The sequence below is a fragment of the Danio aesculapii genome, chromosome 1 (genome assembly GCF_903798145.1).
Source record: "Danio aesculapii chromosome 1, fDanAes4.1, whole genome shotgun sequence".
In the NCBI taxonomy this organism is placed as follows: Eukaryota; Metazoa; Chordata; class Actinopteri; order Cypriniformes; family Danionidae; genus Danio; species Danio aesculapii.
This window is the reverse complement of record NC_079435.1, coordinates 25,473,328-25,495,680: the sequence shown is the minus strand read 5'-3', so window position 1 is coordinate 25,495,680 and position 22,353 is coordinate 25,473,328. Positions and strand designations below refer to the sequence as shown.

The 22,353-nt window shown below is 35.0% G+C and overlaps 1 protein-coding gene across 3 annotated transcripts in view; it reads right to left on the bottom strand.

Moving 5' to 3' along the window:
• The window catches only part of si:dkey-27h10.2 (mucin-2), a 27,961-nt gene extending 5,616 nt beyond the window's left edge, over nt 1-22,345 (bottom strand). The window contains exons 1-9 of one of the 3 annotated variants that reach the window (XM_056473301.1): nt 22,283-22,345; nt 21,713-21,922; nt 21,387-21,536; nt 20,970-21,005; nt 19,747-19,826; nt 19,087-19,180; nt 18,926-19,006; nt 11,169-11,363; nt 10,585-10,670 (exon numbers count right to left, since the gene is read on the bottom strand). In XM_056473301.1, the coding sequence (XP_056329276.1) occupies nt 10,618-10,670; nt 11,169-11,363; nt 18,926-19,006; nt 19,087-19,180; nt 19,747-19,826; nt 20,970-21,005; nt 21,387-21,536; nt 21,713-21,922; nt 22,283-22,313 (930 nt within the window). In that variant the 5' untranslated portion in view covers nt 22,314-22,345 and the 3' untranslated portion in view covers nt 10,585-10,617. Of the gene's footprint in view, nt 1-10,584; nt 10,671-11,168; nt 11,364-18,925; nt 19,007-19,086; nt 19,181-19,746; nt 19,827-20,969; nt 21,006-21,386; nt 21,540-21,712; nt 21,923-22,282 lie in introns of all 3 variants that reach the window. The other 2 variants (XM_056473219.1, XM_056473385.1) reach the window with 2 other exon arrangements.
• Between the last annotated feature and the right edge of the window lie 8 nt (nt 22,346-22,353).

Here is a 22,353-nt window from a genome sequence, read left to right as displayed (position 1 = left end):
TACATATATATATATATATATATATATATATATATATATATATATATATATATATATATATATATATATATATATATATATATATATATATATATATATACATATATTGGAGGTATTATAGAGTTGATGACAACATCATTGTGAGATATGTAAACTTGGCACTGCAGGAGGTGAAAAGAAAAAGGCATTTAACATTTATACATCCATATATACACATATATCTCACAATGATGTTGTCATCAACTCTATAATACCTCCAGATCGCAGACATACTTTGTGCTTTCTGCTTCAAGCTGCTGTTGTATTCTACTTTGCCTGCATTTAACCTATAGCATTTCTGGAACAAAGCGATGTCAACAAGTGATGTCAAGTCAAGGAAAAGGTCTAACTTTGTGCCACCGCATAACAATAGATGTGTTAAAAAAAATAATGAAATATATACACACAGTTGAAGTCAGAATTTTTAGCCCCCCTGAATTATTAGCCCCCCTGTTTATTTTTGTCCCCCATTTTCTGTTTAACGAAGAGAAAAAAAATTCAGCACATTTCTAAACATAATAGTTTTAATAACTCATTTCTAATAACTGATTTATTTTATCTTTGCCATGATGACCGTAAATAATATTTGACTAGATATTTTCCAAGACACTTCTATACAGCTTGGTGACATTTAAAGGCTTAACTAGTTTTAATTAGGTTAACTAGGCAGGTTAGGGTGATTAGGCAAGTTATTGTATAATGATGGTTTGTTCTGTAGACTATCGAAAAAGAAAAAGGGGCTAATCATTTTAATCATCACCTTAAAAGGGATTCAAAAAAAATAAAAACTGCTCTTATTCTAGCCGAAAAATAAAACAAATAAGACTTTCTCTAAAAGAAAAAATATTTTCAGACATACTTTGAAAATTTCCTTGCTCTGTTAAAGATTATTTCGCAAATATTTTAAAAAGAAAAAAAATTCAAAGGGGGGATAATAATTCTCACTTCAACTGTATATAGTCAAGTCCTGATAAGGAGGTAATGTCCAATTCCAATCGAGACTGAAACCACGTGATTGGGCCAGATTTCCATCCACTTGATCGGATCTAGACATCCCTAATTATTACTATTATTAATATTATTATTAATGTAATAGTGCGCGACGCAGTGGCGCAGTAGGTAGTGCTGTCGCCTCTCAGCAAGAAGGTCGCTGGTTCGAGTTGGTGTTTCTGTGTGGAGTTCTGTGTGCATGTTCTCCTTGCGTTAGCGTGGGTTTCCTCCGGGTGCTCCGGTTTCCCCCACAGTCCAAAGACATGCAGTATAGGTGAATTGGGTAGGCTAAATTGTCCATAGTGTATGTGTGTGAATAAGTGTGTATGTGTTTCCCAGTAATGGGTTGCAGCTGGATAGGCATCCGCTGCATAAAACAAATGCTGAATAAGTTGGCGGTTCATTCCGCTGTGGCGACCCCGGATTAATAAAGGGACTAAGCTGAAAAGAAAATGAATGAATTAATGAATAATGTAATAGTAATTAAAGCAATAATGACTGGAGTAATAATTACATTTGAAACTACATACAATAAGAAAGCAGTTATTTAAAATTGAAATAAATATTTACCTTTTTTTACATTTAATAAATGCTGCTGTGATTTTCTTTAAGAAAAAAAAAAAAAAAAAAACTGACCTCAAACTTTTGACTGGTAGTGTTTGTAGAAAGACAGAGATATGTATGCTGATTGTCATGGAAATTACAACGACAGTCACGAAGTCCTAATATTTTACTGTAGCAATACTAGGTTTCACATATGGAACTCAGATGCAGTGAAATGTTTCTTTTTGTGCACTTCTGTTTGTCTAGACAAACATGACCAGGGTTTAGTGGTGGTCAAAGTTTTGTCTGTTGTTTAGAGCAGCTGGTGGGTGTTTAATTGCATGTAGTGTGTTAAAGAATTGCAGCCCTGTTGCTGTTAGAAAAGATTGTTCTTACCTTGTAAACCTTAAACAGTCATTGTGTCTTCACCAATTTGATCAAACACATAATACAGTCTAGACTTCCCAGAAAGGAAATTGACTTTGCTTTGTAAATACACATTAGTTAAACTAACATATAAATAGCAGTACAGGTTGTTTTTTAGTTTCAGGGCACTCTAGTTGTCACAGAATTAGCAGTATAGCAATAAAACCCCTTACTGTAAAAATAAACAAAAATCCAAGAATGAAAGAAAACTCATAAAGGGATAGACAAAAGTTCCAAGAAACTTGCAGGAAGTTTGAGATATCATGTATGTTTGCCATGAACTAATTATCACCCCACTTAAATGACTTCACTGCTTGTAAAGTCACCCGAGCAAATTTATCCCGCCTGAAAGCAGCCATCATTAAAAGTATGATGAGTAGCACAGGATGGATAAAAAAAGCTCAAGTGAAAGAACAGCTGGAGAAGGACAAAATATAGATGAACTTTGAGCCTGAGAGCCACTGTACGACAACTATATGACATGTTTTTAAGTTTAAAATTTCTGTTATCTTTCTTTTGTTTAAATTTTGTTACAGTTTATTATGTAGAGTAGGTATCATTTAAATTGTAAAGTAGTAAACAACAAGACAAATTGTTATTATATATATTTTTTATATAAAAAAAGCAGGGTTTATGAACAGGTGGGCTGGAATGACCTTCAATTTTCTGCCTCCCAACTGTGCAAGAAGAGAATTCATTGGCCTGACTCAGGGGCCTATTGCATTTCTTTTATCCTATTTTGCAAAAATAGCTGCAATCAAGGAAGGTGTGAGGATTTACAGAGAGATCAACAGGAACATTGATGAATGTTCCCCATGTGAAATGTAGAGTTGCTCAGCCACTGTGATGGGATAGACCTGGGTGTGGTATCAACATAAAAAAATCACGACAGAACTGGAGTCAGAGATGCTTTAGAAATTGGAGAAGGGATGAAATAGCTATAAATATATGAATGCGCACTCCCTCCTAACAATCTTAACCCAAATGTCCAGATTTGCTAACACCAGTGGGATCTATCAGGATTTACTGAAAACACACAGGGAAGCATTAGAGCTGAAAAGACATGGTTAAAGTGATGTTTGTTTGGCTGACCTTGTTGTTGCATTTTCCTTTCAGACACATAATTTATCGATGTAATCATAGGAGTGCAATTTGGCAAAGTTTTTGGTAGTCATTTTACAGGGATTTACACCATTATTTAACTCTTAATGAAAAAACATGTCCTAAGGGGATTACAGTGCATCCTGGAGGTATGCATAGCGCTTTACTTTTTACAATTTTTTTTGTGTTACAGCCTTTTTTCAAAATGGATTAAATTAATTTATTTCTCAAAATTCTACACACAATACCCTATAATGACTATGTGAAAGAAGATTTTTTTGTTAAATAAAAGTTTATGAAAAATAAAAAACCTGAAAAATCACATGTGCATAAGTATTCATAGCCTTTGCTCAATACTTTGTTGATGCACCTTTGGCAGCAATTACAGCCTCAAGTCTTTTTGAATGTTATGCCACAAGCTTAGCACACCTGTCTTTGGGAATTTTTAGCCCATTCCTCTTTGCAGTACCTCTCAAGCTCTATCAGGTTGGATGGTAAGCGACGGTGTACAGCCATTTTTAGATCTCTCCAGAGTTGTTCAATAGGATTTAGTTCTGGGATCTGGCTGGGCCACTCAAGGACATTCACAAAGTTGTTGTGAAGCCACTTTATTGATATTTTGACGATGTGCTTTGGGTCATTGTCCTGCTTGAAGATGAATTGTCGCCCCAGTCTGAGGTCAAGACAAGAGCACTCTGAAGCAGGTTTTCATTCAGGATGTCTCTGTACATTGCTGCATTCATCTTTCCCTCTATCCTGACTAGTGTTCCAGTTTCTGCTGCTGAAAAACATCCCCAAAGCATGATGCTGTCACCACCATCCTTCACTGTGGGGATGATATTAGCCTGGTGATGAGCGGTGCCTGTTTTTTTCCAAATGTAACGCCTGGCATTCATTCAAAAGAGTTTTTAGTCTCATCAGACTGGCAAATTGCAGGGGGGTAGTGGCTTCCGTCTGGCCACTCTACCATACAGGCCTGATTGGTGGATTGCTGCACAGATGTTGTCTTTCTGTAAGGTTCTCCTCTCTCCACAGAAAAATGCTGGAGCTCAGACAGAGTGACCATTGGGTTATTGATTACCTACCTGCCTAAACCTCCCTGAGTCCTGGTGGTTCCAAACACCTTCTACTTACGGATGATGGAGGCCACTGTGTTCATTGCAACTTTCTGAGCAGCATACATTTTGCTGTTACCTTCCCCAGCCTTGTGCCTCGGGACAATCCTGTCTCGGAGGTCTACAGACAATTCCTTTGTCTTCATGCTTAGTTTGTACTTTGACATGCACTGTCAACCCTGGGACCTCCTATAGACAGGTGTATGCCTTTTCAAATCATGTCCAATCAACTGAATTTACCACTGGTGAACTCCAATTAAGCTGCTGAAACATTTCAAGAATGATCAGTGGAAACAGAATGTACCTGAGCTCAATTTAGAGCTTCACGGCAAAGGCTGTGAATACTTATGTACATGTGATTTTTCTGTTTGTTTTTTTTTTTTTTTAATAAATTTGCAACAATTTCAACAAATCTTTTCTCAAATTGTCATTATGGGGTATTGTGTGTAGAATTTTGAGGAAATAAATTAATTGAATCCATTTTGGAATATGGCTGTAACAAAAAAATGTGGAAAAAGTGAAGCGCTATGAATACTTTCCGAATGCACTCTATATACTACATGGTGCAAATTTTTGATAAAAGTGTTATCAGGCCCTATTCCATATTGATTTTGCTTGGCTACATTTCTATTGAGATTGGGATACAACAAAATTGTATCTGGAACTAGTTGCTATGTCTCACCTCTTTACCCATTGATGGCATCATTGCCCAAAGTTGCCTGGCAACATTGCTCTAAAAGTTGTGCCGTTCTTGCCCATTTATCGACTCTTGCCCATTTATCGCTTGTTTTCCTGCTAGCACATGGGCACCTTCTGCATCTTGTATTTTTATAATTTGCTATGATCGTTTGCAACAAATCTATCATTTTAGATTATTTCATCCCAAACTTCTCTCCCGTTGGGGATTGTGATCTCATGGCGTTCGGTAGATCTGGCCCAAGTTTTATTGCTGTGATTAGTTTGAATGGCCAACCCTTTAATGTTTCTTCGACTGTCCCATATATACTAGTACATTTTAGTTTAAAAACTTTTGCTATGGTTATGCCTTCCATCCACACTACCCAGCGTTTTTGAGTCCTAAAAATTGAGGGTTTGGAAATGTCGAAGAGGCTATTTTCATTTTAAAACAATGCTGCTTTGTGTCAGTGTGGATGGGGGAAAACCGAGACATCTGAAAACGGAGATATTTCTCAATATTAAGCACTGAAAGTACAGTCTTGAATCCTTTCCTTGTAAGTTCAGACTTTGCATGGACAACTATCTCTTAGGGACACGTCGGGTAAATCTTCAAAGGGAACAGTGTATCCTACTTAATAACATCATTCGCATCACCCTGCAGGGTATGTTGTTTCAGTATCTTAGCAATAAAATGAAAACATGATATAAGGAAATGCCTATTTTCATTTTGATATTAACAAGTTAACAGACACCAAAAATGTTGAGGCATCATGTAGCTACATATTTATATGACCGTCATCTTCACTGTATGCGCATTTATAACAAAAAGGCCATAACATAACTCCCTTCATTCATTTTCAAAGGCAAATTTGAAAGTCTCTTTTGCTGAATATAAGTTTTAATAATCAATAATGGTGATCAATAGTGCAATAAGTTCATACAATATAAAAATACATATTTCGTTTAACAACTATAGTGAGATGAGATCCAGCGGTAGATCCTTTATGAAATGTCCGACATGCGCAGCTCTAACCTGGGGAGACGCTGACTGGCTGGAGCTCAGACGTGCGCATACGGTGCAGATAAAACGCTAGATAAAACACCAGTGTGATCATTTAGATCACTTTCATTCCAAAACGTATTAGTGTAAACAGGGCCTTAGTGACTCGCGGCATGTGCTACCATGTCTACAGAAGACCTATAACCCAAAATGAAAATTCAGTCATTATTGCATTATATTGTTCCAAACTTAAAAGTTTCATTTCATCTGATGTGAGAATATTTTTAAAATGTCCAACTTTCTTGTGTGTCATATGATTTAACATCTGGCACTAGTGCCAATAAGGATATTTTAGACTTTGTACAGTGTTTCCATTAGGATTTTTTCCAGCTGTAACGGCAGACTCTGTTGGGCATTTTACACAGATCCACCAACTACATGTGGCGTTATTTAATTGACAAATGTCGTGAGCGCAGTATTAAGTCTTTATGTTATAACCTACCAGCATGTCAATCTCTGTGCTCGAGCGCCGATTTCCTCTGCTCGTGCACAAAACTTCTTGCACGCCCTGGAATATAGGCTGCTCAAGTGCAGATTTTCTTGCGCGCCCTCAAATAAACGCTACTGAAGTGTGATTTAGCACATTTATGTAATGGGTATGTCTCCAACATTTATTAGATTTGCTAGGAATATTTATGAATCTCTCTAACAGACCTTCAGAGCGGCATTAATGCGTCCTGAAGTAAAGTGAAACGGCTATAAACTCCAGCAAGATAAAGTCATTGTATGCAGAACCACAGACCTTTATCTATAAATAAAATATAATTATGGAAACTGTGTTCATCATAACTGAAAGCTACGCCGTGTTTGCTGGCCTCACGCATCACGCACCTGTCTGTCAGTCAGTCAGTCAGCATGTCACCTTAAAGAGTTAAACAAAGAACGCACAGCACTACTGTTACAGAAGTTTGCGCAGTTATAATTTACTTAACTTTTAATACGTTTTTGGTGCAATTATAACCCGCTATTTTACAAAAAACAACCAAATATTTTGAATGAGAAGTTGGAATGTAGCTGTGGCGGGATGAATTTTGGTGTGGTGCCCTGCCACGGACGAATGAATGTAGCGGAAACCATGTTTGTATATATGATTTGATTTAAGAGTAAATATATTTAAATGTTCCTGTATTCATCAAATGGTATGAATTTGAGAGAAATCCACTGGAGAAATTTGGATTTCCTTCAAAAAACTTGAACTTTTCTTTCTCTCTTTTGGGTCCTTCATTCAATAGCTATAACAGCTGACATAATCTTTTAAAAGCCATGGTGTTTGAGCTTTGAGTTCCACAGAGAAAGGAAATTTAAAACAACACAGGGGTAAGTAAATGCTGATAGAATGGTTTGTTTTTGGGTCAACTATTGGCTGTAAAGAGGAAGACCTGTTGAAGCTGAACTCTCAAGAGTTGCCACATCCATGCTCACTTTGCAACACTGTCTTTTAATGACAGCCCAAATATGGCTTTTTCTTTTGCCACTAAATACAGTCATCAATGCCTGTGTACATGCAAACACTGATATTCCAATGAGTCACGTTCTGTTAATCTTGTAAATGAAACACAACGTATAAATGTAACCATGGATACAAATTAATTTTAAAAACAGTTAACACCAACAAAGGAAGCACACTTTACCAATGTTTTAGAATGTTTCTTCAACTAAACGCAGTTACCTCACTTTCTCAATTGGTGAAAGAGCATATTTCCGTTCATTGCTGAGTAAAAGTTATATGTACAAAATATGTGCAACTTTACTACTAAGCTCACATGAAAGATTGTGGGTTTTAACTCAAACCAAAAGGCACCATCTGGTAAAGCTCTGAGTTTCTCCCACTCCCACTCCTCCCAAGTTACACCTGGCCAGGTGAGCCGATAACCACATCAAAACACTGGTAGTCAATAACTGCATGTGTGCATGCGCAAACACACATTAGTTCCACACCAAAGCACAGTGTCAAATACTGTTCAGGCCCGGGCGAGTGTTGGATTGTTATTGTGAATTCAGCACAAACTTAGGCTCTTTGTTATTAGACACATTTTGAAGAACCACTCCTAAAACGTAAGATTGAAGATTTTCATATTTGACTTTTTCTATCTTGTTTAATCTGGAATCCATCAATGTCAGTGAGAGATATTTACCATTTACTGTAAACAAATGAAAACTTTTAAGTAGTGAATAACAGTAGCAGGGCAACATAAAGACCAGGGTAGCAGTGGCTCACTCAGATTATCGACTTGCCCAAATGAGATGCATATTTTTTGTGCAACATGAGACGAGTCCTAAATATTAAACATGTAAAGATTATGAAATAAAAGCCCCAATATACTTTAGGCAAAATCAGGAACAAACTTGTGGCCCACAGGTTTACTGTTTTGACACAAGTATTATTTGATTGGACTGGTCAAGATAACTATGGTTTAGTAATGTTTGCTGTGGATACAAACATGGCACAAAAGTCGCATAAATGTACAGTTTACATTAGTAGTCTAACAGTTTGCAAAATTCATGGTTCAGTTTGATACAATACAGCTCAATTTCATTGCATTGCATTTTAGCTTGAGAGTAGGCACTGAAGTCTATACACTTAAAACATTTTTGGACTTAGACTTTTGGACTCATTTAAAACAGACAAAACAATGTCGGCCACCAATTTAAGGCTTGTAATGACTAACTTTTATGTGTCCTGTCTATGAACTTGGGTATATAGAGAGGCCAACTGCTGTCTACAATTCTGTTGTCTGATTACGCATTTTTGTTACTCTCCTTTGTGTAAATGAAGGCATCGTAAAGTAAAAAATGTAAATAGGTATGGCTACAGCATTTACGAGAACCCATCAACTGCCAAAACCTGGAGTCTCTGACAATGACCAGAGAGCACATGAAAGCATACCCTCTTATTGGAAAATAATACCCTGTATAATAGTCCCTGGGGCTTTGGCTAATTATACTGCTTTATGAGGAGTCATGGTCATTAGCTGTTATCTATAGGGGTGGGAGAACATGACCTCTTTCAAGTTCATGTCTCTAACCTGTCCATCAGTTTTAAACCAGCTGGAATGAATGAGAGGTTTTCTCTCTCGGTTTCCAACCTTTGATACTTTTCACTGTTGCTGATTTTTTAAAAAACTGAGCTTTTCCTTTTGTTTTCTGTTAATTATAGTTTGACGTGTAGTCTTTGGAAGAATAAATGTGTCTTTTTACTTGTTGGCTTTATGATTTGTGTATTTATACACTACCTAATATTTACTACTTAATATTAATATTAATAAGTTAGGATTTTTTTAAAAATAAATTCATATTTTCATTCTGGAAGGCTAAAAAAGAATCAAATGTGACTGGAATAATTTATACTGTAAAAGATCTTTCAAATAAAGTTTATAGCCTTTTTTTTCTCCGAGTTGTTTCTAGAATAAACATTAAAATTACATTATAGTTTTTATTTTATTTACCACTGTATGTGAAATCTTCATTTATACAAACTGTAACGAGAAAATGCTCCTAGTTAAGTCTTCTTTTTTTGCATGTTTTTGAGTATTTTTAGTATATCAAATAGTTAAATTAACAGAATGTCTGTGTATTTTGTATGTGACTTTATTGCTGAGAATGTTTTTCTGAAATGACAATAAAAGGTTTAGAATGACTATAGTAGTCATATACTGTAAGCACCATGGAGCATTCCATTTGTCCAGACCGTGGGGCATCTTGAACTGAAATGCTGATAAGGGTCTCTCATCAGCTGTTAACAGAGTAACAAATTTCACTGGGAGCTGCAAACAGAAATAAAGCTGCTGGGGCACAGGTGTGAAAACACCCTGACAGAAAGAATTAGAGCACCGGTATCTCTCTGAAGTGTATGATGGCATGAGACCTGAAGCGACACCTGTGTTTGAGTTCAGTGGTTATGAAGCAGTGAGAGATGGAAAGCCATGTTTCAAAGGTACAACCCGATTGCATTGACCTGTGTGAATATGTTATTTATACTTTATAACAACCTATGTATACCTTATTTTTGTAACTCTCAAAATCTCATGGTACACATTACATTACATACATATACTTATAATATACTTTTTCCCCAGAACTGTCTCCCCTTTGAACTCTGTACCCATTGACTCTTTTTCCCCCCTCATACTGTACACGCCCACACTCTCCTCATAACCTATACTCCCCATAATCACTGCACTATTTAATATTGGCACATTTAAAATGTTACATATTCATTGGACTTTGTTGCACTAATTCATCTTGAATTGTAAATAAACATTTGTAATTATGTTCATAAAGTTCTGATTATTAATAGCAACCTTTACATATATTCATGTATTGTTAATCTCTCATCATAGTTAACACCACCTGTATATAATGTCCATAGTACATCTATCTGTAAATATTACCCATAGTTTTTCTATAATTGCACTTTATAACCTATACCTATATCATGCACTTGCTGCTATTGCACTCCTTGTTAGACCTAAACTGCATTTCGTTGCCTTGTACTTGTACATGTGTTATGGCAACGAAGTTGAATCTAATCTAATAATGTTATGTTCTCAGAGTATTTTCTTGAGCATTTCCAGCAAAGTAATCAGTAATCATCACTGTAAGTATCTGCATGGCCTTTTGAAACACACTTACCATTGTAAAATGTTGGGAAGGAGCTGATTTATTTTAGAGTAGACCATCAAGAAAGATCTCAGTGAATTCAATCCCATTGTTATTGGCTGAAAGGAACAAATGAAGTGATAAATAGAGTGTTAAAATATTAGCGTATTCAACAAACTCAGTCTGCATAATAATCTCAACTAGGTGCAAAAACTAGGAAAAAAACATCAGATTATGGGAGTTTGGGATTAGGTAAGCGATATTACAGCTTCATATCAAACTACACATTAAAATTGACACTGGTAGCAAAATCTGATGGTCGTCATCAAAATGTGCTACCTACTTTTTGAGTGGGAGGTAGGACAATCTGACAAGAAATGCAGTATTGGTAAATTGAGTAAAACAAATTGGCTGTAGTGCATAAGTGTGTGGTGAATAAGAGAATGTATGGGTGTTACAACATATACCAGAGTAATTGGAGGCTCATTTCACTGTAGAGACCCCTGATAATCTTGGACTAAGCTGACGGATATAGTGAGTGAATGTTTCTCTTTTGATCCTGTGTCTACAGGACATATCCAAATTCATAAAACTTGACTATTAGTCTTCTTACTAACCTTCAGTTCTGGTGTTGTTGCTGTTGTTTTCATTAAGAGTATCATCTAGTGATTCCATTGAGGTTTTGGTGGAGATCGCAGGTTCTGCATCAGTCAGATCCACTACAGTCAGTTCCTCTTTTTTATCATTTGGAATTACTGTGGCCTCAGGAGTGGACAAATTCTGTTGGTTTTCTTGTTTAACATCAGGCATTTCTGTTGGGACAATTTTGTAAGAATTTGGTTTGAGTGTTGGTTAAATAATGGTTCTTAGTTATTTATAAAATGCAGCAAACAGAAAAAAAAAAAAGGAAAATTATTCTATTAACATGACACAAAACACACTAGGCACTATTAAATCTGTTTTAAAGGTCCCCTATTATGCATTATAAAAGGTCATAGTGTGGTTTTGGGGGTCTGACTTTCATTGTCTTATAACATTAATAACATTTTCTTTCCATGACGGTGCTTGGTCTGATGACCCAATCTGTTGTGATTATCGTTGAGTATTGTTGTTATAATAGCAATTCCAGTTCCAATTTAGATTTTGCTTATTCAATCCTGTTCTTATTGATTTTCGGTTCCAATTCCATTTTTGGGGGGAGAAACAATCAAATCACAGCTTATGATGAGTAATAATGAGTATTTAAAGCCACTCGCATCCCATAGATGAAAAGGTCAAGTTTAAAGTTTCTACTGGGGATATGAGTAGTGTTTTGAAATTGTCACATACCCTGGCAGATAGATACAACACTAAAATGCTCACTGCCATTCGCCATGCGAGAATGACTGAAAAAGTCAGGAATCGATAAACAAAATCGAAATGTGCACATTGTTAAAGTACAGTGTTAAAGTACAATCAGCCATGGTACAGGGTATATGTGTGAGCCCGAATGCAGTACTTATTAAAGTAATGCAGTTAAACACTTGGACATTGCTCTATTATTAACCATAACTCCTAGTAATAACTACGACATTCAGTATTAATTGACAACACTTAACTATTTTGAACACTGACTATGGTGCGCAAGCTTGTTGGAAGTGTGCTCTGGTCTTTTCAGTTTGAAATGAAAGCAAAAGCAGGGCTTTTTACATCCGGTGTGTAAGAAGAGCTGATAGTGGCCTAGCAACGACAGACCCCAACAGATGGGATTGCAAGCTCAGAAGTATACATTTAACATTTTAGATGCAATATACTAGTTAACCGGAGAGATACGGTACAAGCTATGCAAAGCAAACTCAACAGAGAACAAGGATTTTATCATTTTAATCACACTTACAGGTTGTGATGTGGAGGAATAAAAGACTGGTTCATATAAACTGTGTACTGACAAAGGCCCATTAAGCTATACTAGACTTTGATGCTGATGCTTCTTTTAATAACAAATAGAGAATCCTGTGTTAGGTAGGGTAAGTTAGGTTACTGTCGCATTCATCAGTAAATGACAGGAAGACAGCACAAGGTTGGCTATAATGTGGTTGTGTTGTGAAAATTATCTTTAATCATTTTTTCCTCACAGCCTTATCTGTAGGCATCTCACTGTGATTACTCATCTTCACATCCTAATCCTATCCACCACAATCTGCAATAGTTTTAAACACATGCACTTTCAGATTTAAACCTCAGCTGGATGTTTTTATTTACTGAGTGCTTGGTTACACACTGCATAGAAGGTCATTTTCAAAGACCCAGGGGCTCTTTAATAGTGTTTTTATGATATTTCCATAATTTCATTTATTTGATTTTGTTTTGTTGTTAAAATTCCACTATTTCCACTTGAAATACAATTTAGTAATCAAAAGCCACAATTACTTGTGCTGTGGCTCTATTAAATATTATTTCATTAAGTTAAACCTAACATTTACATTCAGTGATTGGTTATGAGGACCAGTTTCTGTGTTAACTTGAAATGGCGAAATCATGAACAAAAAAGCTCATGAGGCGCATGTCAGAGTAGCTCTGGAGATCAAGTTTGTGTTCATGTCATCAAAATGAGATGGCAGACACTGAAAATCACATGAGCATCACATTAGGTGTACTGATCTGCTTGTTTATATTTATTGAAAATGTGCAAAGCTCCAAGACACTTTGCGTTATACAGTAAATGTTTATTTGTATTATTTGTTCGGCACACGTTTCTGCATTGCGGAAATTGTAGGGTTCTAGAAGCATAAAGTTCAGTTCATATTAAGAGTAAAATTATTATGCTGGTCAACATGACTTTTATTTCAAAACAACTTGTATAATACAATGTCAAGCAAGCAGAATGAATGCAAAGCGTGCACATACTGTATTTGAAAGTGTGGAATTTCATGTGATATGTACTGTTTATTAAATGCTGTTTTTGTCCCTTCTCAACAACAACAATAATAATAATAAATAAATAAATAAAAAATTCACCTGCTAAAACTTTTGATAGTTCATGTTTTTTTATATTCATAGCAATGTGAAAAGAAATTTTCAACAAACAATGAAAAAGGATTTCACTGTATAATAGTATTGCACTGCAACAGTGGTTACTTACTTCACAACAATTCTAATTAGTCTAAAAGCACAAATGTACACCAAACACCTGGCTCTCGGTGGTCTCAAACCTGAGGATTTCTTGTTCCTATCATTTGCACTGCAGTAAGTCATGAAAATTAGCAGTGGGAGAATTAGAATGAGCAGGTGGTACAAATAGCCTTATGACTGGAAAGTCAGCACTTACAAAGATAAAGGGATGTTGTAAAACTATTAGCAGCCATGTCATTACAATGCGCACTTCTGTTTTCTGTTCCTTTAAGTCATTTTCTTTCCCTCTCACATTGTTAGTCACTCTCTCCAGTCGTTAGACCTGGAGGCGTTTGCAGTAAGTAAGGCTGCTGAAGCCAGGAAATGGATAGAGACCCATTAGTTCCTAAATAAGAACCTACAGAGCTGGTCTATAACAGACAGCAAATTTTGGTGGGAAAAGAACCATCTTTGAATTACAGGGGGCATGAAGAGAAACTGAGAGTATAGGAAGTAATGCCGTGCAGTTAAGCCATTCTAAGTGCTTGCTTTAGGCAAACTATACTACTACTCCTGTTTGTTAGCTCTTTTTGTTATCTTTGTCCTCTTGTATTTTTACAAGGTTAGGGTCCTAATCCATATGCACAAGATCATGTGATGTAATGGATCGCAAAAAAATCTATTATATTTAACTGGATATACATTTTAATTGTGTAGACCAAGAAATAAAAAAGGTTTTCTCAGACTTTTATTTTTAAACGACATTTTAGAATGAAAACCTTCCTCACTGTGCATGCGCATATCTTTCTGATATCCAATTTATCCGAGTCTTTGCTGTTTACCATGAGTAAAACCTGCCTCCTACAATTCACACAAGCTCACTGCAATTGAAGATTAGAAAAACTTTGCCTGGTCTGATAAGTCTTGATTTCTGCTGCAACATTTGAATGATAGGGTCAGAATTTGGTGTCAACAACATGAAAGCATGGATTCGTGCTGCCTTGCATCAACGGTTCAGGCTGCTGGTGGTGGTATTATGGTGCGGGGGATATTTTTTTGGCACAATTTGGACTATCAATTACTATCAATTCAGCATCATGTCAACGCCACAGCCTACCTGAAGGCTTAAGGCAGTTCTGAAGGCAAAAATGGGTCCAACCTGGTACCAGTAGGGTGTACCTAATAAAGTGGCCAGTCAGTGTGTATTAGGGGTGGGAGAATCAAACAATTTACTCTTTTTTTATCTACAGAGACATTCAGTTGTATATTACTGTGGAGCTTTAGATATGTCATGTTTTCAGAATTTTTTTGGAACACAACGACATAGCAATTTTTTCAGAAAGTATATTGTGCTCATTTTATTGCAGATTTGACTGTTATGTCCATATGCAAGTTCAGGGTGTTGGCATTTGAAAGTTTCATGGATCAAGGTACTTTCAAAACCACTGCACCTGAAATAAAAGCCATTTTAGTTGGTATGATACAGAACACAGTGTTATTTGATAATAATATGGGCAGTATTAAGTATTTTCTACTCTTTAATAAGCAATCAAAAATCCCAATACTTGTTTAATTTGATATATACAGTGCCACCCCTTACTACCCAAGTTATTACCTGGATTTAACTAGGCTACCTGATAAAAGCCTCTGATTGGATAATTACTAAAGGTACAGTCTTATGCGAAAATTTGGGCACCCCTCTGTGGCTGCATAATAATGAGCTCTTTCTTTATAAGAGAAAATCGCAATAAAATGCCATTCGGTTTCTTGAAAAAGCTAGATAATGTCATGTTTTTCAGACATAAATGCATAGTGTAGCAGTATTGAGAAGTGTGAAATTAAATTGAAATTGAAAAATAGGCAGTGCAAAAGTTTGGGCATTTTCTTTTGTGTGGATTTAAAAACCTGTAGTCAGTTAATGCTGATTGATTACAACACAAAATTGATTTGAGTGACCCAGTGAACCTTAACAATCCCAAAATAGGTGCAACCAATCATGAAAAAGGATATTTAAGATAGCTGATTGCTAGTTGTGCATCTTATTGTGAACCTGAAATTAGCAACATATGAACAAGGTTCCTTACTGGGTCCACTCTTGTTTATCATATATCTATTGCCCCTTGGTCACATTTTTAGAAAATACAGCATACAATTTCACTGCTTTGATGGCGACACTCAACTCTACCTGTCCACTAAGCCTTCCAGTTCTTTTCCTCCTTCAGGTTTGAGCAGATGTTTAGCTGAAATAAAAATCTGGCTTTCAGCTAACTTTTTAAAAATGAAATAGCGACAAAACTGAAGACCTTCTCATCGAGACTAAAAGTGTTTTGATTAAAGCTGATAATTTCACAATAGACATTGATAATAGCACAATTCTTCCACCTGTGCAGGTAAAGAGTTTGGGTGTCATCTTGGATAGCACACTGTTATTTGAAGCTCACATCAAAAATATTACACGTACTACATATTTCCACCTGCGTAATATCACTCATCTCCACCCTTCTCTCACAACCAATAACACAGCAATTCTCATCCTTGCATTAGTTACTTCACGTCTTGACTACTGTAATGCACTACTTTCTGGGCTTCCTTCTAAACTTCCCCATAAATTCCAACTGGTTCAGAACCATGCAGCTCGTGTCATCTCTAGGACTTTATCTCATGAGCACGTCACACCACTTCTCAATCAGCTTCGCTGGCTTCCAGTAAAGTTTCGAATTGATTTTAAATACCCCTGATACCCCTTCTCGCACTCTTAGATCAGCCAACTCTTTCTCTCTGGTGCCACCTCGCACTCGATTCAGCACAATGGGAGACAGATCTTTTAGCTTTTAGGGGCTATGGAACTCGTTTCCCCTAAATCTAAGGAGCAGTGATTGTCTTCCCACTTTTAAATCTCATCTAAAGACCCATCTTTTTAAGCAGGCTTTCCTTTAACTATTTTTTTTTCATGTTTTTTACCATGTTATTTTATATTCATGGTGTGTTTATACCTGCAGCCCTTACATGCATTTAAAATGCTTGTTTGGTAATGTTTTATTAATTGTTTTATTTTTTTCTGGTATGGCCATTGATGCTTGTTGTAGGCGACCTTGGGTGTCTAGAAAGGCACCATTTACAAAGAAAATGATTTATTATTATTATTATTATTATTATTATTATTATTAGTATATGCTTCAGAAGGGTCCAATTATTTTCATGTATCAAGTAAATTAAACATCTACTGTAAGAAGATGTCTGAAACTGCTAAAATTGGGTTAAGAACTGTCCAACGCATTATTAAAAACTGGATAGATTTTGGGGAAACCTCATCTTTGATGAAGAAATGTGGTTGAAAAAAATCTTGAATGATCACGATTGGCAATCACTTAATAGTCTGACTAAGATCAAATTGTGGTATGAGACATAATTTTAAGCATGGACTGGCCACCACAGATTCCAGATATTAACCCTATTGAGAATCTTTGGGATGTTCTGGATAAGACTTTGTGCATTGGTCCAACTCTTCCATCATCAATACAAGATTGGCAAAAATAAATCATGCAACTCTAGTAAATGTTGTAACATTGCAGAAGTTTGTTGAAAGAATGCCACAGTGAATGCATAACGAAAGCTAAAGGTGGTCAAATGAAATGTTAGACTGTATGACAACAAAAAAGAAAATGCAATTAAGGCTCAGTAATTCATATAAATGTTGTGGTTTAGATTCATTTGAATACCTTCAAGTATTTTTAAGTTAGTAATGTGTGTAGAAATATCTATATTAATCATTCTTTTGAAAAATAAAATTCAGTGTCTTTATTCAAGAAGCTACATAGCTTCCTCAAACTGCTAGACTTTAGCAAATAATGTAATTTCCTGTTGCAAAAGAGGGTGAAACCAGTAAGCTGTCATTATTTCCAGTGAACTGCAGTCACCTTCTCACTTAAATGTTATAAATCCTGCACATGCCTATAAACACATGCACAATAGCAATGCAAAACTAATTAAATTAAAATCTATGAAAATGAATAGAATAGCTCTGGTAAATGAAAAGCTAAGCCCATATCTCTAAGCAATAAAGAAAAACACAGCCAAAGGCATCTTTATATCTGTTATGACTCTTCCAGATGGTAGGGATCAGACACAAAGACAAGTTGCCTCTGGTCAAAAGTGGTCATTTCCTAAATTCTGTAGTCATTGAAACATGTCCACGCAAGCTCAGTTCAGATAATGGTTACTGGCAGACACTAGAAAAGCAGCACACGCAAGACAGAGGTTTGTTCTTAACTGGAGGATTTTAATATTTCCTCTTGTTCAACATCCATCTGCCCATCCATATTTTGACAACTTGATGAATTTGTGACAGGAAAATGTATAAAAAAACATTATTATTATTATTATTATATTATTATTATTATTATTATTTTTATTTTTATTTTTATTATTATTATTATTATTATTATTATTATTATTATTATTTATATTATTATTATTAATGTTAATAGTAATAAAAGCAATAATGACTACATACAACAAGAAAGCAGTTATTCAAAAATTGTAATAAATATTTAACAATTTTTAAAAAAATTACATTTAATAAATGCCGCCTGGATAAACAGAATCATTTTCTTTAAAAAAAAAAAAAACATGGAAAAAAACTGAACCTTTTTGAATTGCTTTCACTTTCCGTGAGTCATTTATGCAGTAAATATACCTTAGGTCTTTATTCTGCACATTCTACATTTATGGATTTAAAACATTTATTTTGAAACATTTTATGCTTTGTATTTACTTTGTCATTTGGTTAGTTATCAACAATCCACGTTTTGTCATTGTAAAATGCAAGATTCGTTATGAAAAGAAAGTGTGGCTGCTCCAAACTCTTGTCTTAGAGTCCATCCAGTGGAGCTCTCTTTTATTGCAACTAGTTCAACAAAGCCTTTGTTTTGGCCAGTGGTTCAGAGGGGCTTTGGGAATTTATGGACAAATGTATGTGCTACTTTACAAATAGTTTCTGAACCTTTAGTACTGTTACACAATATGGGATTGCTAAAGACACACAAATCTATTTTTTTAATTTTAGATTTTTAAAGTGCCCTAGTAACTTTTGCTTAGTATTTAACACAAAGTTGTTTTATAAGATACTTCTTATGCTCTTTAATTGCTTTAAAAGGTCTTTACACAAATGACTGGTTAGCTTACGAAAGCATAGTAAAATACGCATGTTTTAAAACCACAATACGCATTTAAGATGAAGTGGTTACCAGACAGTGATCAACAGAAATGCCTGTCTGTCTCGTACCTTTTCCTTCCTCAGGCTTTTCAGCTTCCTTTCCAATGTCAGGGTCCTTTACTGGCTCAACAGGAGCAAATGTTTGCAAGTCTGTAGGAGACAGTATATGACAAGTGGTCACTGTATATAGAAAATCACTTTGGTGATGCAAATTTGGGAATGTGGGGTACCTTTTTCTGAAGTGGTGTCAAACACTTCTGCATCTACTGTGCTAAGTGGAATCTGAGCATCTTCCTTTTTAGGATGCAAGTCCACAGAATACTTCTGAAAACATATTGTTTGTACATAGGTCAAAAACGATGGGTTGCAATTATCAAAACAATGTCCTGTTTTGCTGTTTATTTGCTTGTACTTTTTTTTGATAAAGTCACCTATAAAACAACATATAATACAACATATAATACAGTATAAATGTAATACAACAACAAAACAACAATAATTTCACACACAGCACAACCCAAAAAAAACCAAAATTAATTTGTTTTTACTTTGCCACTATTCTTCAATGGGTTTTACCAATTTGCCAAGGCATTTATTTAATTAATTGTCATAAAATTAAGTTTTCTTTTATATATTTTGTTTTATATTGTTTGTTTTGATTTTACATTAATTTATCTTTTATTCTGAATGACTATGACACATTATTTCACCCATATTTAAGCATTTAATTTTAGATGTTATTTAAAATAAAAAGGAGGGGGGGGGGTGTAGATATGTAACTTGCATTTTTGTAAATTTGATGCAAACATCATAATATAATCTCTTTTAGAACACACATTCAAATATATAGTTAGAAAATTATTTCAGAAATAAATAATAAATTCTCTTACCCTGGAGTTCTTTTGAAGACAACAGTAAACTACTACCCCAGTGAGGAACAGAACAGCAATGACCAGAATAATTATGTAAGCTGTTTAAAAAATTAAAAAATAGAGCAAGAGTAATTGAAATTTTGTAGTCAAGTAAAAATGAAACGAGTAAACCTAAAACTAGGGCTGCACAATATATTGTTTCAGCACCGATATCGCAATTTGTGCATCCGTAACGTCACATCGCAAAGATATGCAATATTGAGTTGACTTTGCAGTGTAATTTTTACATTTACATATACAAAACCATAATGCGTGCACTGTTTATTTCACCTCTAGCTTTGCTTTGTTGCATTTATTTACACTTGTTAGGAACCAATGCTTGCTATTGAGATATTGGCTGCTTATTAGTACTTATAAAGCACATGTTCTGTATGATCTTATTCTACATCCCTAATGCTACCCAATACCTGAACTATGCTAATAACTATAAATAAGGAGCAAATTAGGAGTTTAAAAATGGTTTGCTAAGAGTGAGAACTGAATCTTAAAATAAAGTGTGACCAAAAATTACACAGGGTATATGCGAGGCCCTAGACAAGTCTTAAAATCTCTTACATTTCAAAAACAAACTTTTAGGCCTTAAAAAATCTTAAATTCACTGAAATATTGTTTTGTAGGTCTTGAATCATTTTAAACAGATCTTAATTTTGTATTCGTTTATGTAAAGCTAATCGATCCAATACACATCCAATCACCAACGATACATCTCAATAAAACTTTTAGCAAAACTGTATTCATACCTAATATTTATATATTATATTAATTATAATATTGTGCAAACATAGTTTTTAAAGAGTTTTTAAGTTATGTTGAACATTGTATGTATACAACTAGGGTCTGTTTGTTTTGACACATTATTTAAAATATGTGGCTAAGAAATGACTAATTAGAATTAGTTTTTTGATGGGGCAAGTCATGTCTTTTTCTGCTGGGCAATTAAAAAATCCTTTATGTTTAGCCCTATAATTGTCTGAAATTTCATTTTTATGGTCTTAAAAAGGTCTTAAAAAGTCTTACATTTGACTTGGTGAAACCTGCAGAAACCCTGACAAGAAAGTAAAACGCAATATATTGCAGAAAACAAAATATCGCAATGTCAGATTTTTCCAATATTGTGCAGCCCTACCTAAAACTGAACTTGAATAAACACTGAGAGAGAAAAGAAATAGGAAAATACTCACTTGGTCCATGTTTTTTGGGCTCTGGTGCTTTAGTTGCTTGAAAAAAAAGTAATGTATCACTCATAGATATGCAATGTAATGCGCAAAGAAAATGAGTACATGTTGAGGTGAATGACAAGTTTGTGCTCCACTTTGGTTAGAGAAGTCAAGCAATAATTTGCATTTTTTTTCAGAAAACTATTTATGTTCTTTTTGTGTTCTGGGTAGCTGATGATTTTATATTTTAACAGATTTAAATGTGCGATAGCTAGACCACAAACTTCCTTCCTGTGTTAGAATGACTCAGTATGAAAGAAATTAAGCTTTAAAATGTAATTCGCACATATATATACATATTTTGCACAAAAATAAGTCATTCTGATCATTTTTACATTAAAAAGAGCAATTAGTGATTGTTGCTTGTATTTTCTCTCTTACTGGTTGTTGTGCAAGTTGTTATGCTGGTTGTTATGCTGGTCGTTGTTTGAATCATTTTATTTGTGCTGGCTTGTGGGACTTTGTTCGGAGGATTGTCTGTGGTGCCATTGGTCTGCGGTTCTTCAGAGGTTGATGAAGTCGTGGGTAAATCTGCTGTACAACAGATAAAATATATAACCTACATTCAGTTAAGGTTCTCATTTACACTGTAACAAGCAGCATAGCATTTAGACTGCATTATATTTCCCAATAGTCTCTCTGCATTGTTGCATCAGTGGTGTGGGCAGATGTGCAATAGCAAGATATCAAGCTAAATGAAAAGCTACCTGATCCTTCATCTGACGTGTCGTTGGCTTCTGTTGTGTTTGATAGAACGACAGTAGGTGATGTAGGTGATGAAGTTACAGTAGAGTTGTCCAAAATTGTTTCATTGCTGGTGGTGGTGGTGTTATTAGGCTCATAAACTAGAGGAGTGCTTTCTGTGCTGTTTATCATAGTTGTGGCCTCATTTCCAACTGCCAGGACAAGTATGGCCCCTGTATATTACCAGGGAAAGCTCATGAAGAACATACAGTATTTATTATAATCAACAAGTCATTACATCTGTAAAACTCAGCTGCATATTCTGTCATTTACTCCCAAAAAATATTTAATATACACTTGAATAGCTACACTGTAAAGAAATCCTGGTTGGCTTAAATTTTTAGGCTGTATGAAATTAAGTTAGAATATGATTAACTTAGTTTAATAAGTAACAATGACTTAAAAACATATGCTGTCAGGACTAATTGATCCTATTTATTTTTTTACAGTGTAAACAATTTTAATCATATAAGATTTTTTGAGTTTAAAAAGCTTTTACTTATATTATTAATGTTAAAAGTCTTCAAACTCACCAATAAAGAGATGAAGTGATGCGCAGCTCATTTTGAGAAAAGATGCTATCTTTCTAATATGTATGTTCCTT